This window comes from Heterocephalus glaber, unplaced genomic scaffold, assembly GCF_053883595.1.
Source record: "Heterocephalus glaber isolate CG9 unplaced genomic scaffold, H.glaber_assembly_v1.0 deba00001719, whole genome shotgun sequence".
NCBI classification, from domain to species: Eukaryota; Metazoa; Chordata; class Mammalia; order Rodentia; family Bathyergidae; genus Heterocephalus; species Heterocephalus glaber.
Window position 1 is genome coordinate 5,445,229 of NW_028258432.1, and position 18,336 is coordinate 5,463,564.

Sequence of the window (18,336 nt, forward strand, 5' to 3'; positions counted from 1 at the left end):
AAGTGATAAACGTTAAGTCCAGTTAGTAAAGGAATGGGTTTCCAGACAAGATTTTATAATCCAAAATAGAAGTTTGAGCTAAAATTCAATATGTTGTTATAGTTCAAAAAGGGCAAATTTTATGTACATTTTAAGAAAAGAAAGACAACATCGCCTTCTTTTACAAACTCTGGCCTGCCACTTCCTGCAGCACTAGGACTCTGAGGACGACCATGTGGCACCTCCACTGAGGGCTAGGAGAGTGCCAGGCACAGCACACCACCACAAAGAGGCTGAATGTGCAGAGGGTCGGCCAGACCGAGGAAAACACCTCCGCTTAGCGTTACAGAGGCTGAGGCAAAGTGGTCTTAAAACACACAAAATCTGGACAGATTAAGCTACCACACCCATGAGTCTCCTGTGTTTGGACTAAAAGAAGAGAAATGCTACTTTATAAACATGTTATAAAATGTATGCCACAGGTTAAGACAGTTTAGAGAAGGTTCTGGAAACATTTTTAAATTATATACAAAGGATGGCTTGCTAAAAACAATGGGTAGTGGTCAGGGACTGCCTGAACTATCAAGATTGGCACCGCACGAAGCCACCTGTGTCCTTTGGAAGTGTGCCTGGTGGTGCATGTCACCAGATGGCCAAGTCATCACAGATCCAACTTACGATTTTCATAGACTACTTCCTAAATGTTTTATAAATCAAGTTATTTTCAAAAAACAAATATATAAGTAAGATAGTAAAGAGTAAAACAGAAACTAACCTTTCAGAAAGTTTGTCAGATAGTTTCTCAAGGAAATTCATGACAGTCTCTAAAAATGAAATTCAAAAAACTCTTCAATATGTAAAATAAACTGTACATTAACTGCTAAAAATATAATGATCATAATCTATATATTAAAACTCATTTAAAGTCAGGGTTTCTAAGGGAAGCAGGGTTGCTAAAATGCTAGGCATGTAACAAATATTTCTGGATGTTAATCAGAAAAATATGCTAGGCATAGTAATAATCCAAAGCCTTAGATTATACCTCAAAATTAAAAGCATTAGTGAGAGGCTCAAAGGTAAAAATCCAAAATTTCAATGTGTTTCTACCTATTCATATGTGCAAGAGAAAAAACTTAAGTTGTTCAGACATGTCTACTTTCTCTAACTTTTAACTAGTCAGATTCAGGTTTGTTCATAAAAATCAGTATAGTCAGTAAGTATGATTTACTGAAAATTTTAATTTAAAAAGTCAATGTCTTTCCAGGTAACCATTTTTATTTTTGTATTCCACTGTAGAATACTCAAGATCAAAACTAAAACAGAGCAAAATTAGAACACTGGGAACATGAAGTTCTAACAGAATTTTTAATCCCTTATTGAAATACTTCAGCTATAGTCACTATAAACCCCATCAAAGCAATGTGGCAGAACTACCATTATTTCTCATGAAAGGAAATGTGTAGTTTTTCATTTCGCACTGTCTGCCACTGACATGTGTACTGTATAGAGCTTTCATATATTTTAAGTTTGCCACAAACATTGCTTTTATAGTTTCCAGATGATCTTTAACACGGTTTTAAGTTTCTTGCCCTCTCTTCAATTCAAGTTATCTTCTTTTGGAGTGAAATGAAAGGCTAAGGAAAGAACAGAGGTTAACCAAAACCATGAAGCCCCAGGGTTTCTTGCCACTGTCAACACTTAATGAGCCTGAGACGACTCAGAAGACACGGTCTCATGTGCTGTGTTAAATGACGTTAGGAACTGCAAAAGGAAAACAAAACAGTTATATATCAGCTGCCCTCTGCTGACCCCTTCGTGAGTAGGGGATTTCGGGTAACGGTGTCTGGTGTTAGCTATGCTGCTCTGCTGAGCTCCAACCCACGCTCTCGAGCTAACGGTCGGTACCCAGACCTCCTTGTGCCCAGCCTCCTTCAGCAGCTGTCACTCCCTCCTCACACTGACATTTCTTTTATGTGCCTTCCAAGAGTGCATGAGCTAGCTGTTCACATTCCCCCTATCCTGGACCGTTGCTTCTCAGAAGCCTTTACTGTTACTCATCACAGCCTGACCTCTTATTTCAGAGGTCAGAGCTCCAGAGCTCAGGCCTTGGACTTACGTTCTGTAAATGTGTTCCTGGGTGATCTTACACTCTTACTCCTTCAAATACAGACTCAAACTCACCCTTCCTGCTCAGGACATTCTCAACCCTGTGCTTGTGTATCTGCCTACTCGGTGTCCTCAAGAGAACTTCAACTGGCATCTCAAATTTTAACCTGAACCAAACTAAGCTCCTGCTCCTCCCCAGCTTAGCTAAGAGTAAACTGCTATCTCCGGTTGCTTAAGACAAAATCTTTGGCTCACACCTTGCTGTGGTATGTAATTTCTGTCAAATAAAAACATTACTGTGTGTCATGTCCACCTTACTCACCAAATTGACACCGTGATTCAGGACATCAAGGCAGCCACAGCAGTGCACAACTAAAGACATTTACAAAAGGGGACTTCCAGAACTGCTTCAGAAAATGGCAAGAATGATGGGCCAGGGATTTAGCTCAGTGGTTTCGCCACCTGCTGCGCAAGCACAAGGACCCGAGTTTGATCCCCGGTACCAAAAAAAAAAAAAAAGAATGATGGGATAAGTGTGCTTAAAGTGAGGGGAAGATTTTGAGGGAAATTAATGGCAATGTGTCTTTTACTGTAATATGTTCTAATTTTAATATTCACCATATGTTCTGATCGTACCTCACAGGCAGGTACTTTTCCACCTCTAGCCTGTGACTTGCTTGTGCCACTGCCTGGAACCTCCTCCCCAAAGGGCGCAGACTCATTCCTGCCCTGCCACCAGGCCCACGCTCACGTGTCACATTCCCGTAAGCCCGCCCTGACACTGCTTAGAAGCACAGCACCTAACCCTCACTCCCAGTCCCCATGCCCTTCCCAACTCCACACCCCCCGTGGCTCACGCTGGTGACACATCACACTCCTGACCAATGCGTTTTGTGCTTTATGTGTTCCCAAGAATGCCAAGTGCTTAAAGCAGGAGCTCCCTTCAGTTTTCTACTGTGATTTATTTCCAGTGCCTAGAATAATACCTGACACACAGTAAAAACTTCTTAAATAGATAAATGAAAATACAGGCTACAGAAAATGAAAACAGAGCCTGTGGAAAAATGGGAATTTACAGTGTGTGTTGAGGATTCAGCTCTGCCAAACCGTAGCAATATATCCTAATGTAAGATTTCCTATCTATGACATGGCTACCAATACCTACTTCACAAGACTGCAGAGCAATTAAAAGAGATAATAGAATTGAGTTATTTATAGAAAAACTGATGCACCTTGAGATCATAAGGTTAAGTGGAACAAATCAGACACACGAACTTAAATATCACATAGTTTCTCTGATATGGAAACTCATATAAATAAAGTACAAAATAAAAGACAGACATTAGGAAAAAAGAGAGAGAAGAAAGTTATAATCCAGCATGGACAAGGTATCTAAAAGTGTACCTTAATTTAGTACCTTGTCTTATGTGTTTTGTATGTCTTCTGGTCTGTTAGTCTGGCTGTTAATCTGTACATAGGATAATTAACTTTATAAGGACTTATATAAGACAAATGAATCAGATACTTGCAATAAAAGGGTAGGGTAGAGGGAAATAAAAAGAATTGAGATGTGTTATATACATGTACCGACTCCCCACAGCCAATGTAATCATGTACTGCAAACATACACTAATAAAAATTAAAAATTCAAAGAAAAAATAATGGCAGAGTAAGTACTGAGTATTAGTCTTATATTATTTTGTATAATAATATAAAATAAAAATATAGCATAATCAAATTGGTAATAGCAGTGACCACAGAAAAAACACAAAGCAGTGAAAGATAACATACATATGATAACTATTTAGGAAATAAATTATATGAAAAAAAAGTTAAGTGCTTTAAGGGTTCAAGAACAAGGGAGCCCAAGCAAAGTGAAAAGTGTAATGGGCTTCAGGGGCTGAGCTTTGAAAACTTGGGCAGGATCTGAATAGACATATTAGAAGGGGAAGCCACTCTCGTGTGGTAAGGGAAATGGCTGTGGGTAAGAGCAAAAAGTAAGATTTAGCAGGCGTTAAAGCAGTTCAGGGCACACAGGAACACGCCCGAGGAAGAAGGGTAGCATGGGCGGAAACAAGGCAGGACACACGTGCTAGTCCTCCGCGGTCGCTCCAGGGCACCTCTGCCCAGGAACAGCGTGTCACTCCGGAGGCAGGACCAGAGACCACTCATGGGCTCCTCCTCGCTCTTCACCAGCACTGAATCTTGCAACTTCAGCCTACAAAATACATTTTGGACCTACACACTTCCACCATCTTTGCCACGAATCTTGACTCACTGCCTAAATTAGAAACAATTTTTAAATGTCTTTAAAAAGCTAATGAATACTTAGACCATTATCACTGTGTAATGTTTTCTCTTATGCAATATGAATCATAAAGACCTCAACACAGCACAGGCAAGTTTAGTGCAAGCCCAAGGAAAGATGCTCCCACCCGAACCTACCCACCACACACCTACCCACGCTGGACTCTTTCCTCTGAAAGACGAGCCTGACCTCAAACTCGTGGTGATTCTCCCACCTCAGCCTCCCAACTGCTAGGATCCCAGGCATGCACCACCACGCCAGACTTTAAAAGGAGCTTTTAAAGACTATGTGGTTTGTTTTGGCTTGGTTTGATTTTTTGGTGATACTGGGGATTGAACTCAGGTCCTTCATACTGAGCTGTATCCCCAGGCCTTTTCATTTTTTGAGACAGGATCTCACTAAGCGACTACATTTCTCAAGCAGGGCTAGAACTTCCTATCTTCCTGCCTCCGCCTGCCAGAGTGCTGGGATTACAGGCATTCATAATACACTGGGCAGGGACTATTTTTCCATGACAGAGTCTACAGTAAAAATACTGCTCTTTCATCCTCTCATCCTGATTCTAGGCAACTGATTAGCTCGAGTACACCAACTAGCTGAGGTAGAGCAAAAATAATTCAAAGCAAATCAAATAATTAGATGTGGCTTACTCTCAATACACACATGAAATGAAATGAAATACCTTGACTGGACAGAATATATGCCAAATTATTAGCTCTATTTAAGATCATTCCTATCAAACGTTATCAATGATCTCTAGAAATGGTTCTCTGCGTATACTACAAACAAAACTGTTTAAATCAAGTTCAGAGCTGCAGAAGTGGTTCAGTGGAAAACAGTGGTGCTTGCCTACCCATAGTGTGGCCCTGGGTTCAGTCCTTAGCACAACCAAAAAAAAAAAATATATATATATATATCTCAGAAGTTCAGCTTTGTGAAAGTCCTATTTTCAAGTTGGTCATGGTAACACACACTTGTAATCCCAGCACTCTGGGAGGGTGAGGCAGGAGGATCGCAAATTAGTGATTTAGAGAGATCTTGTCTTAAAAAATAAAAAGGCTTCTGAATGTAGCTCAGTGAATCAGTATGAAGGCCCTGGATTCAATCCCCACCACCACAAAAAAACAAAATGAAGAACAACCCTATTTTGTCCTTAAAAGGCGGATACATAGGCTTACCGGGGTTTTGAGCAATCGTTCCTTGAAGGGCCCTGTGGGAAAATGTAGAATACCCCACCAACTTCGCCAGAAGATCTCTGTTACTGAGCAATTCTTCTAAGCACTTTAACTGGCCAGCATTGGGATAAAGAAAAATTTTATAAGCAGCTTCTCGAACCTGTATTTAAAAAGTAAAATACATAAATACCATGGCACAAAGTCCTATGCAACAATAACATAGGTTAGTGCTCACCATTTGATCGGCAATCACCACTTTCAAAATAGACAAATAGTTTACACAAGGTGAATAAACCCTTCAAGTCATATTCTGGGGGACACAACATTCTCAGCTGGAGCTCTAGAGTATTCTTCTAGGTCTGGGGGACAAACTTTGACCCAATGTTTATGTTGCTATAACATAAAGCACCTCTAACTGGGTGAAATAAAGATTTTATGGATTAAAAATCTCAGTACTGGGCCAGGAATTTAGCTCAGTGGCACCACGCCTGCCTCGCAAGCCCAAGGTCCTGAGTTCAATCCCCAGTACCAAAAAAAAAAAATCTCAGTAGTCAAGAAGGTTAGTCATGACTGTCATTTATCATATTCTAAAAAGGAGTTCTTTATCAGACATTAATAGCTTAACCATTTTCATTCTTCAAAGCATCTATGGAATTAACGATCACACAGGTTAGATTTTTAGGGCATAATAATACTGCGTTAAAAGATTTTTAAGGATTATGTTACCACTGAATTTTGGATTAAAACAGTGTCAACACACATTGTTTAGTGAGTTTAGATGGAAATCTAAATCAGAAAAAAAACGGGAGCTGCATACCAAGTCATCCGGGGCTTCTGCATGTAGGCCGTCAACAACTATATGATTCTTGTCATGCACAAAGTGATGGTGAATGTGTTCGGGTACGAGATGCTTCTCAATCTTGATGGGAAAGTTGGTTCCCATAAGAAACTGACTACTCAAATCCAAGATTTTAACATTAAGGTCCACTGCTCTTTTACGCTACATGTGGGAAGAATAAAAGTTATTTAAAGGTATTTCAAATTAATACTATATAATTAATGTAACAGATAATCAAGAAGGGCATGGTGGCACACTTGTGATCCTAGCACTCTGGGAGTTGAAGCACAGAGATCAGAAGCTCAAGCCTAACCCGGGGAATTATTTAGTGAGACCCTGTCTTTTAATAAGGACTGGGAAGGTAGCCCAGTGTGAAGGCCCTGAGTTTAGTGGACAGGGGTCTGTCTATATATAGCTGATCCTTATGCTGACGATTGATCTGTACTATTTCAACAAAATAATTACCCTTATGATTTCACAGTGTATCTGTTTATATTTACACAACTTCTAGAATTCTACTGTATGTCTATATTATGTAACTAATCTTGGAAATTAGCAATAAAGTACTGAATCCTCTCCTGCCACCTCCAAAAAAAATCCTTCATTAATTGAGTCAGAGACTAGTGGGCTCATTAGATCTATTCAATGTAGAGCTCACAAAGTATTTTTAGATAAAGCAATATTAAGCATTTGAAAGGCAGATTAGAAAACATATTGAATCTCAAAAGATTAAAGGGCAGAAGGAAAAGGAATTGAGCAACTCATTCTGCACGAGAGTAGTAAACAACCACAGGGCACCCCACACTGAGCTATATCTCCAACCTTTTTTTTTTTTAATTTTGAGACAGTGAGACTTGAGATCTTCCTGCCTCAGCTTCCCAAAGTGCTGGGAAAACAGGAATGTACCACCATGTCCGGCTCACCCTTGTTTTCTTTTTTTGTTGGGTTTTTTGTTGTTGTTTTCGGTATTTACAGTACTGGGGATTGAACAGACTACATTCCTCAGCTCTTGGATTCATTTTTTATTTTTCAGATCTTGAGACAAGGTCTCACGAAGTCTAAGTTGCCTGGGCTAGGCTCAAACCTGTGATCCTCCTGCCTCAGCTTTGACACATTCATATCACACAATCTCCTGAGAAAATGCGTATCATTAAAGGAGCCGCCACAAGTATTTCAATATGAAATAAAAACTGTCACCTGCATAATTAGTTAGACTTACTAGAGGATGAACAATGGCTTTTCAGTTACTGATCACTAGAAAACAAGACCGAATTCCAGCCTGGGCTCAGGACAGACTCGAGCGGATCACATGCAGCCTTCTGGGAAGGGAGTCCATACCTATTACATACTAGCTTCTAGCATATGTTATGTCTTTAAATAACTAAGTACCACCAGCTCTTTAAAAGATAGAAATATAAGATATAGATGTATACTCCATACAAAGCTGGAAAACTTAAGTATATAAAAACAACTCCAAGTTTTCAATGCAGAAAATTCAAACTTCATGGGAAAATTAAGTTTCCCAAGACTCCAATGTCTCTTAGACCCAGATTTCTCTTTGCCTATTTGTCTTTAATTTGGCTATATATCACCATCTAGTGGTAATTAGTGGAATAACAAAAAATACAAATTACATTATAATTCTAAAATTTTCCTCTAGGCTTTTACTATTAAAATTTTTTTTAATGATAAAATTTCTAAACATTTTATCACCTGATAATCCCTGGGAAAATTAAAACTGAGTACACTTTCTGACTGCAACGATCTGCTAGGCATATCCTTTACCATTCTGAGACAATTCAACATGCAATATTCTAAACTTGACAAAAATTCTATGAAACTGTTATTTATTAAATAATTATTAAAATAGATTTCTAATCATTTTAAACTTTTAAATTATATTCAAGAGATCTTAAAAATTAAAACAAAACTGTCAGGTACAAAGATGCATACCTATAATCCAGCTACTCAGGAGACTGAGACAGGAGGGTTGCTTTAGTTCAGGAGCTCTAAGTCAGGCTAGATGACTAATCTAAAACAGGTAAGACCTATCTAAAATATAAAAACTAAAAACCTTGGAAGAACACAGGACTTCATGATTTGTATATTTCCTTGTTTACTTCCTGATCTCTTTTCTAAAACACATCATGTATCTTCCTCATACCCTGTGCTGACGGAGCATCTTTTTTTTTTTTTTTTTTTGCAGAACCAAGGATTGAACTCTGGACCTTGGGCTTGCCAGGCAGGCGGGGTGCCACTGAGCTAAATCCCCGGCACTTGGTGGAGCATTTTTGAGAACAGATAGGGGAATCATGAGAAAAGAACTGCGATTTATTTTTCTTGCATCTTTAATGCTACTGGGTTCCCCAGGGAGCTGTTTGCTAGGGAAGAATATTTTTACCATAAGGACACAAGTCAGATAAAAGCAGCAATGTCTATGCTGGTGAAAGTGAAGGAACAAGGTATATCAGCAAAGTTTTAGAAGCATCTTTTCTGAGGATTATATAAGACATTAAAACTTCCCACAGAGACCTCTACTAGCAATGGTCTTTCTGAAGATATCAAGCTCAATTACCATTAGCTAGCATTAGAATGATTCGTCATATATTCAACATTTCATTTAGGGTTAGCGTTAGGGCTATCATGCATGAAAAATATGATCCACATTCTCAGTCCTTGATAAGCCTGTAATTTACATAAATGATGCAATAATGGCAACAGTAACAATTTCCAAATAAAGGCAGTTAAAGATAAATGCTGTATAAGGGAAATAAGTAAAAGGTGAATTCAGGTAAATACATAATTCCACCTGGGGCATTGATAAAAGCTTCCCAGACCACAAGGCCTGAACATGAAGTCTTACAGGGATTTCAACCAGGCAAACCTGCAGGGTGCTTTAGTCAGAAAGATTCAGCAAGGGAATACATTAAATACAGGACAAATAACTTACAAGGTTATTTTATAATTACCCAAAGAGTCAAATGCAAAGGAGTGCAAGAGATTCACCGCACCCTAGAAGCCCAAAGGATTCAACTGAGGGCCTAGATCCCAGCAGTTTCCCACACAAGTCCAGCTGAAGGCCTGGAGTCCAAGGCAATTGATGTCCTCGAGTCCAGCCAGAGGCCTAGAGCACATGGCAATGTGTCATGCTTGTCCATATTGAGGATCTGCACCTGGAAGGCCCAAAGGTGGAAGCCAGAAAATCCACGCTGGTGAAATGAAGGATTTCTGCGACCAAGCTGAGGGATCCACATCAGAGCCAGGAAGTGATGCTCACAGTGAAGATCAGAGCTCCCCTGATGAAAACAGCAGCCATTCCCAGTAACAGTGAGGCCCCGAGCCCCTCCTCTGATGAGAACAGCCGAGTTTGCATCAGGAAAACCATCCGCAGCAAGCTTCTCCTACAAATCAACAAGCCAAGATCTTCCCCTCCAGTTCTCTTTTCATGGCTATTGGTAACAGTCGTCAGGTGGATCCTCCATGCCCAGACCACGCTGATTCAGTTCAGCTGGGCGTTACAAGTTGATCATTAATCAATCCACCACACCGGGGAAGGCACTGTGTGACCAGTTGCACAGGGCACACGGAGACGTGTGAATTCTGTGCTACCTATTAATGTCACTAGACAAAGGGAAGTGACCGGAAGCTTCTGGTCAAGAGAGTGCTAGAAAATCAATGCGTTAAGAAAACAAATCCCACATTCACAGACGGGAGCCTCAGCAGCAGCGAGCCTGCGGGGTTCTGGCTCAGTCACCTCCCACCTCCTCTAGATTCACCAGTGTGTTCATCTGTAACAGGAAACAGTACCAACCTCAACACTGTCATGAAGATGTCGTGAGAGACACATGCTTTACTGCAGCAAATGCTCGGGTAATGTGCATTACAATGAGGTTAGGAAGACAATGGCTTTTCGGACAGCCAAGCCCTCTGGTCAAAGTGACTTGTTTTTAGAAAGACAATCCAAGGACTGGGTCACTAAGATATGAGAGTCCTGGTAAGGGAAAAATGCAAACTGATTCCAAAAGTTTCTTTTGGGTGGCTCAGAATAGTGGTATGTATCACTGCAAAAGAAAATTGCTAATAAAGAACTGGTCCGGAGATGGACAAAGGTGTTTCTTTCAGATAATGTGAGCGGAGCCCATTGGCTTTGTGGCCTGACAGGAAGGTGGGTCATGGCTCAGGGTCACAGCAGAAGTCACCTGCTGACCTTAATGCCAAACAAAGACATCAGACATATGAGTGGATCCACCATTATTCAAACCAAGCCCCAGTCAAAATGATAATTTGTATGGATATGATACACAATCATCCCTTGGTATTCATGGGGATTGGTTACAAGACTCCCTGTCACCACTAATACCAAAATCCACTGATGCTTAAGTCCCTTGGTAAAAAAGCACCGTATTTGCATACAACTCAGATATATCCTGCCGGCCACAGACTTTAAATCACTTCTAGATGACTCATAATACCTGGGAGAGTGAGGGGCGAGGAGAAGGGGAGGTACAAAGAATTAAGATGTGCATGTACATGCACCAACTCCTCATGATGAATGTATCATTCTATCCTGCAAATGTACGAATTAAAACACAAATTTAAAGCACAGATTACTCATAATACATAATAACATAGAAGCATCATGTAAACAGTTGTACTCTATTGTTTAAGGCATAATAACAAGAAAAAAGTCTGTATGTGTTCAGTACAGATGCAATTTCTTCCTGAGTATTTTCTGACTGTCGTGAGTTGGATTTAGACACAGAGGCCTGGTTGTATATCCCAAAGACTGCCATTTACTTTCCAGAGTATTCTAATAAACTAATCTCTGTTCCTAGGTAAAGAATTTAATTACAAAGAAGAAACATAATTATCTTTTCACAAGGGGGTGAGTCTAACCATAGCAGTTTAGAGGACAGGTGAGCGGGGGACCCCACAGGCAGCAGACCCAGCAGTGCACCCCAGTTCTCCAGCCCCGAGCCGACTATGGACAGACAGGAGGCCCTCAATTTTTCAGTGTGTCATTTTCTAGGAAAAACAATGGCACTGGGAGAAGTCCTGGAGCTGAGGATGAGCACGTGAGCGAGTCACTCGGCCTGGTTTCCACATCTGCAAAACAAGAGGTCTGGACAGTGTGTCCGGCCCTTTTGTGCCAGAACTGCCTCCTGGACGAGTGCGCACGCTGCCTAAGACAGGTATCACGTAAGGAAACACAGGCACAGGTCCTGATGCTGTCCCCTGTGCTTTCCGTCTGCCATGACTTGGCCCTCCTACTCACTTGCCGATCTGTCCTGGTATTGGCCACTTCATCTTAATCCCATGACATCTAAAATGTCCGACCTGTCTCAAGCCATTTCTTAATTCTGAACTGCCATGGGGCAATAGGCTAGCCTTTAGGGAGCACTACCTTCACGAACAACCTATAGGAGCACTTCGTGACAAATCAAAGTCCTGAGCATTTTTTGCAATATGCAAACTCCAGTAATACACAAGGACTACAGCAAAAACGGTATCATCTAAATGTCAGTAAATCAAGAGGAGTCAAGAGAAGAAGGGAGATTTATTTACCTTTTCTTCATCTAGATGGATTCCACTGATTTCAAAATCAAACATGAACAGTTCAGCCACTCGCCTAAAATAAAATGAGCCCCAGGTTATAAGAGGTATAAAAATTACCAAAAAAATGAAGGGTTTTGGTTGTTGCTGTTGTTCAGTCAGCCTTTCAGAAACAATGCCAAAAGCTGTTTGAACATACACACATCGGCATACACACCAACAATGTGTGTGTTTGAAACAGGGAGCTTACTCTCTCAGAAGTCAGGCAAAACATCTAACTGATAGATAATTACATTTGGCTTGTCATGTGGGAGCTTATGCCCTTACTCACACAGTGCAAACCAGTGAAAGTCACCATCCCAATTACTTATTTCAACTCCATCCAAATCCCAATAATTAAAAACATAAAACAGTTTCTACTTGGATGATTTTTCAAAGGCCCCCTGCATGAGATTTTTAGTTCTTCTTCCAACTAGTAGCAGCTCCTTCAAATACTCAATTCTTTGATGCTGTGCTGGAAGCTGAATTTCTTGGCTAAGGAGAGTTGTTTTCTTTCTTTCTAATCCTGCTTCATTTTTGGAACCAATTTCAAATGTAACACCTTTTTCTGTAACATTATGATTTTAACTGATTTTTCTCTGGAGGTAGGCTAGGCAAATATTTGACGTACTCTTCTGGTTCTGACTTTTCAAAATGGATATATTTATCTTCTTGATCACTGTGTCAAAGACATCTTGGATAAACAAAATTAAAGTTCTTCTAAAATTCTGAAAATTCAAAGGCAACATTAACAATGTAATCATTCATATTCTCTCTTAAACAATGTGGAACACATCACTCAAGCCCCAAACCAACCTCATTACCCTCTCCTCACATTTCTGTGCCTTCCTGAATCATAGGTCCCAAAACAGCCCTCTTTTTTTTTTAAGTAAAAGTATATTCCAGTTGTCTCAATAAAAGAAACCTAACAGGGGCGGATAAGCTTGGGATGGAAATTTACCACATAAGTTTGCTATACTCGACAGTATAGGTTGATTATAGTAACACATTTTACTAAAGAAATGTTTGAAAAAATAAAAATGACTAATCTCACCAACAATAACCACTATTAAAATTCTTGTATTCCCTTCCCATCTATTTTCAATGTGTTATATAACAGTTAAAAATCGGGACCCAATTATATACAGTATTCTTTTATATTTGGCTTTTTCTTGTAAAATTACAACATAAACATTGAACAGTTCTTCCTATCTTTAAATATCCTTCAAAAACCTGACTTTGTGTTCGTATTGCATTCTGCCACATGAACTGTTTCCATTTTTCCCACTCCCATAAACTATACTATGATTTTTTTTAAACCTACGCTTAGGATAAATTCCGAGAACTTAAAGTGATCAAAAAGTATTCACACTGAGATATAAATGTTTGACATATCAAATTGTTCTCCCTGAAGACGTCAATTTAGACTAGACAGGATCCTTTATCCTAAACCATCAACACTACTATTCTTTTTATTTCAAATTTGTTGACTGATGGGCCCTTTGCTTCATTCTACCTTTTTTCAGTGGTTCTAAGTCCCATTTTGGGGTCCCAGGAACTGAATAAAGCACTTTACATGAATTATTTTACTTAAACCTCACTGTAGTCCTATGAAATGCTTTTTCATTCCTCCTTTATAAAGGAGAAAACTAAGAGAGAGCCCTAAAGCCAATACCAACCCTAGCAGCCTAATTCTAGAGCCACTTGAAACTTAGCTATGTGAGTTTAATGAGAATCTGTTTATTCCTTATTTCGTAACATAAGAATTTCACAAAAAGAATTTTGTATTCATTTTTCTATAAGGGGTTCATTTTCTTTTATTTTCAAGTAATTTATGAAGACTCAACATAACAAAAAAGATTAACCCTTTGTCATGTAACAATTGTCTCATTTTTGTATACTGATCTAGTGTGGAAGTATTGCCTTACCAATGTTGGTAATTTTTATGTGATCAAACCAGCCAATCTTTTCTTTTTGGTATCAACCCAAGAAAGATCCCATAGCCCAAAATTATCGATGCTTTTACAATTTATTTTTTGTAAATATTTACTTTTTCAAAAAATATGCCTATCTACTGGCCTAATATTACCGAAATCTTCCCCTGCTGATGTGAAATGACATTTCTATCACATCCTAAACACAAGCTACTGTGGATCTATGTCTGGCTGAAATTCCGCCACTCTTTAACTGATTTAATTAACTATTCTGGCCTAAGTATGATGCTTTCTAAATACAGTATTTTTATACTATGTTTTATTATCTGATATAAATCCCTCTGGGTTATGATTTCCCCCCCTATTTTAGCATATTTGTTCTGTATGACCTCAAAGTCATTTAAAGAAGCAACCTAAAAATCATTTTTAGATATAGATTGCACACAATAAAGTTACAGGCCAGTAGGAGGCACTACTGAGCTCCCTTCATTCTTAGCTAATACAGTGCAGCAGTTTCTCCACTTCAGCCACTTTCCACACTTCCCAGGGTGTGTGAGCACACTCACTTGTGTGTATGTGTGCACTCTGACTTCCAGAGTTCATTTTAAGGTGTAGTATGGGTTCCGTGGCTTTTGTGACTAGGGTTTTCCTTCTATTATATTGTCTGGAGAGTGTGCTGTTATATTTTTGCACAGGGAATGTACAGTTTTAGAAAACCACAGTTATATAGGTTTCTTTATGGCCGAGCTTCTTAGAAACTTTAATAAGTGAAATTTAGCAAGTGGGGAACGAATATTAACATGTCAGATTTCCAAATTTATGGACCAATGGGACTACTCAAAACATTTGAGTATTACACAGAACTAGTGCTAAGGAATGAATCTAGCTGGGTGTGGTGGCGCACGCCTGTGATCCCAGCATTTGGGAGGCTGAGGCAAGAGGATCACTGTGAGTTTGAGGCCAGCCTGGACTGCACCGTGAGTTCAAGGCCAGTCTGATCTATATAGCAAGACCCTACCACAAAAGGAAAAAAAAAAAAAAAAAAGGAATGAATTGAAACAGGATGAGTTAATTCAAATCATTTCTTTGTACACTAACTTATCAGGACTACTTTATTAAATCTGCAATTCTTTGCTTTAGTCCTGTCTTATGCTACTCTGAGGGGCAAGGCTCTTAGATAGAGTTCTTTTGGGGGTGCTACCCAACACCCTTGATGTGAGAATGCCATGATATTTCAGTTATTACTTCAAACTCCAATGTTCTCCCACACCCAAAGCTTTCCTCTTTCTAGACTATTAATATTCCACCTAGCTGCTCATTTGTTATTCAGAAGTTTCTATTGCATTTTTAGCAACATCTGCAATTGTGGAATGTATCCTATTGGTCTAAGTCCCTTGTATCTAAATCATTTGTTAGCCACTACAAGTGGCTACATTAAACCTGGAAATGTCAAGTGGAACATGAATAATCTTATTTTGTAAATTATACTTTATTAGTACATGTTTTCAGTACATGTATTTTACAGTCATCTTGGGGAGTTACTACATGTACATAATACAGCTTCTTTTTTTAATCGCCTTCCTTCCGCTCCATCTGACTTCTAAGTCCCCTTTTCCTCTGTTCATTCTTGATCTTATGAATCCTAGTTCATGTTTATGGCATATAATGTCCACATTCCTTGAAATTATTAGGACCTTGTACCTGGGGTGTCTTCACTCCACCTATTTCCCCACCCTCTCCCCTCATCCCTCACCCTCGGTCCCCTGGTCTCCTTCCCATCTGCAGGAGATCCAGCCCCTTGTCTCCTTCCGTCCATCCTGTATTTCTACCTTAGCTTGTACTTTGCCTTAATCAAATAAGAAATACCATGATAGTCAAGCCTGCGTGTCTGATTTATTTCACTCAACATTTTATTTTCGAAGTGCATCCATTCATTTTCCTACAAATGTCTCAAATTTGTCCTTCTATACCGCCAAGTAGTATTCTATTACATATAGATACTACAATTTCTTTTTCCAGTTGTCTATTGATGGGTATATAGGCTGCTTCCAGGATTTAATTATTATGAATTGTGCCGCTGTAGACACTGGTATGCATGTATCACTGTAGTATGATGTCTTAAACTCTTCGGGGAAGATACCTAGCAGAAGGATAGCTGGGTCATATGGAATTTCTCATTAGTTCTTTAAGAAATCTCCATACTGATTTCCATAATGTTGTACTAGTTTACATTCCCACAACAATGAAGATTTCCTTTTTCACCACAGTCATGCCAGCCTTTGTTATTTTTTAATTTCTTGATTATGTCCATTCTTTCTGGAGTAAGAATCTCAGGGTTGTTTTAATTTGCATCTCTCTAATGGCCGGAGATGCTGAACATTTTTTTTCATATATTTGTTGGCCATTTGTACTTCCTTCCTTTGTGAGTGTCTGTTCATTTCACTTGCCCATTTCTTGACTAGGTCTTTAATTTCAGGTGGTTGAAGTGCTTTGAATTCTTTATACTGTATATGCTACATATTAGTCCTGTCTGAGGAGTAGCTGGCAAAAATTTTTTCTGATTCTGTAGACTGTCTTTTCTTCTACTAGTTGATTCTTTTGCTATATAGAAGCTTTTTAGTCTGAAATAATCCCATTTTTTTATTCTTGCTGTTATTTCTGGTACAATACTGTTTAGAAAATCCTTTCATACACCTATGTCTTCCAAGTGTTTTACCTATTTTATCTTCCACTGAGTTTAATGTTTCTGTTTTAATGTTTCGATCTTTTATCCATTTTTTAAAAATTTAGTACACAGTGAGAGACACAAGTCTAGTTTCAATCTTCTCCAAACAGATAACCAGTTTTCCAAGTATCACTTATTGAACACCTCCAACATGCTTTTGGACCCTTTGCCAAAGATAAACTAGCTGAATGTGTCTGGGGAAGTGTCTGTATCCGGTATGCTCTTCCACTGATCCACATATCTGTTTTTGTTCTAGTACCATCCCGTTTTTATCACTATTCCTTTGTAGTATAGCTTGAAGTCTGGTATTGCAAGGCTTCCTGTTTCACTCTTATTACTCAAAATTGCTTTTGCTATTCTGGGTCTCTTCTGAATCCATATAAATTTTAAGACTGTTTTCTCTCATTCTGTAAAGTGTGCTGTTGGTATTTTGATTGGGACTGTATCGAATCTGTATAACAGTTTTGGGAGTATGGCTATTATTATGGCTTCTATCTAGATGTCCCCCTAAAGCCTCATGCAGTCACAGGTGGGGCTTTTTGGAGGTGGCTGGATCTACCATGTGGGATCCTGGGATTAAGAATGTGATGCCAGGATTGATTAAGGTTGCAATGCTAGAATTATGGGTGCCCCACTTTGGAGGTGAGTGCCCTACAGGCAGGTACCTTGGATAGAATATAAAGTACAGAAGGAGGGCTCCCGGTGTTGTCACTGCTACTTTGCTGTTTTGCTGCCTTCTACCCGTCATGAATTCTTTCTCTTTTCTAGGATGCCCCTTTACCATGCCACCCTGCCTTGGAACCAGCCAACTATGGACTGAAAGCTCTACAAACTGTGAGCCAAAATAAACTTTTCCTCCTTTAACTTAGGATGTCAGGTATTTTTCTCAGCAATGAGAAAGTAGTAACTAAGACAGCCATTTTGACAATATTGGTTCTGCCTACCCAGGAGCAAGGGATGTCTTTCCATTTTCTGATGTCCTCTTCAATCTCCTTTTTCCAAGTATTGTAGTTTTCTTTGTAGAGTTCCTTCACTTCCTTGGTTAGGTTAATTCCTAGCTATTTCATTTTTCTTGAAGCTTTCTTGTAGCTACTTTGAATGGTACTGTTTTCATAATTTCCTTTTCATTGGGTTCATTATTGGTGCACACAAATGCTAATAATTATTGTGTGTTGATCTTATATCCTGAGGATGGTTATTAAAGAGTTTTTTGGTGGAGTTCCCTGGGTATTCTATGTAGAGTATAAGGTCATGTTTTTCCAGTAGAGTGTTTTCTTCCAGTGTCTGCAATCTTTAATCTTACATGTCACATTTCTCTTTGCTCCTCTTTATAGTCTGTAGATGTGTGTGTAGATTTCTCAGCTCAGTGGGTCCCCTGTCTGTAAACCACTATTTGTGGCAACTGTCAAAGATGTCACATCAGTCAAGGAAAGGTGTGGAGTACTGGATTCTGAGGCTCCTGGTCTGGACTTCTGCTGGTTGGAGGCCAATGCTGGGTACCTGATGTATATTCTGGTGTCCACGGGACCAGCTCCAGATATGAGGTGGAGAGTGTGTCACCTCAGGGTACCCAGAGGAGATGCAGGTGCTCTCAGGACTGACGTGGGGAGATTTCAACAGGCCCAGTGAGGGCACAGAGTGCTACGTAGTGCCTCACTGACATCCAGAGCACCAGACAA

The 18,336-nt window shown here is 39.5% G+C and overlaps 1 protein-coding gene across 8 annotated transcripts in view; it reads right to left on the reverse strand.

Annotated features, from left to right (window-relative positions):
* The window catches only part of Mipep (mitochondrial intermediate peptidase), a 154,667-nt gene that overhangs the window by 126,494 nt on the left and 9,837 nt on the right, over positions 1-18,336 (reverse strand). For all 8 annotated transcript variants that reach the window (XR_015446623.1, XR_015446626.1, XR_015446625.1 and 5 more), the window contains 4 exons: positions 11,972-12,035; positions 6,386-6,568; positions 5,572-5,728; positions 755-803 (listed from right to left, as the gene is read on the reverse strand). Coding sequence is in view for 4 of the 8 variants with exons in the window: in XM_021236354.2 (XP_021092013.2) it covers positions 755-803; positions 5,572-5,728; positions 6,386-6,568; positions 11,972-12,035 (453 nt within the window). In the remaining 4 variants the exon portion in view is untranslated. The remainder of the gene's footprint in view (positions 1-754; positions 804-5,571; positions 5,729-6,385; positions 6,569-11,971; positions 12,036-18,336) is intronic.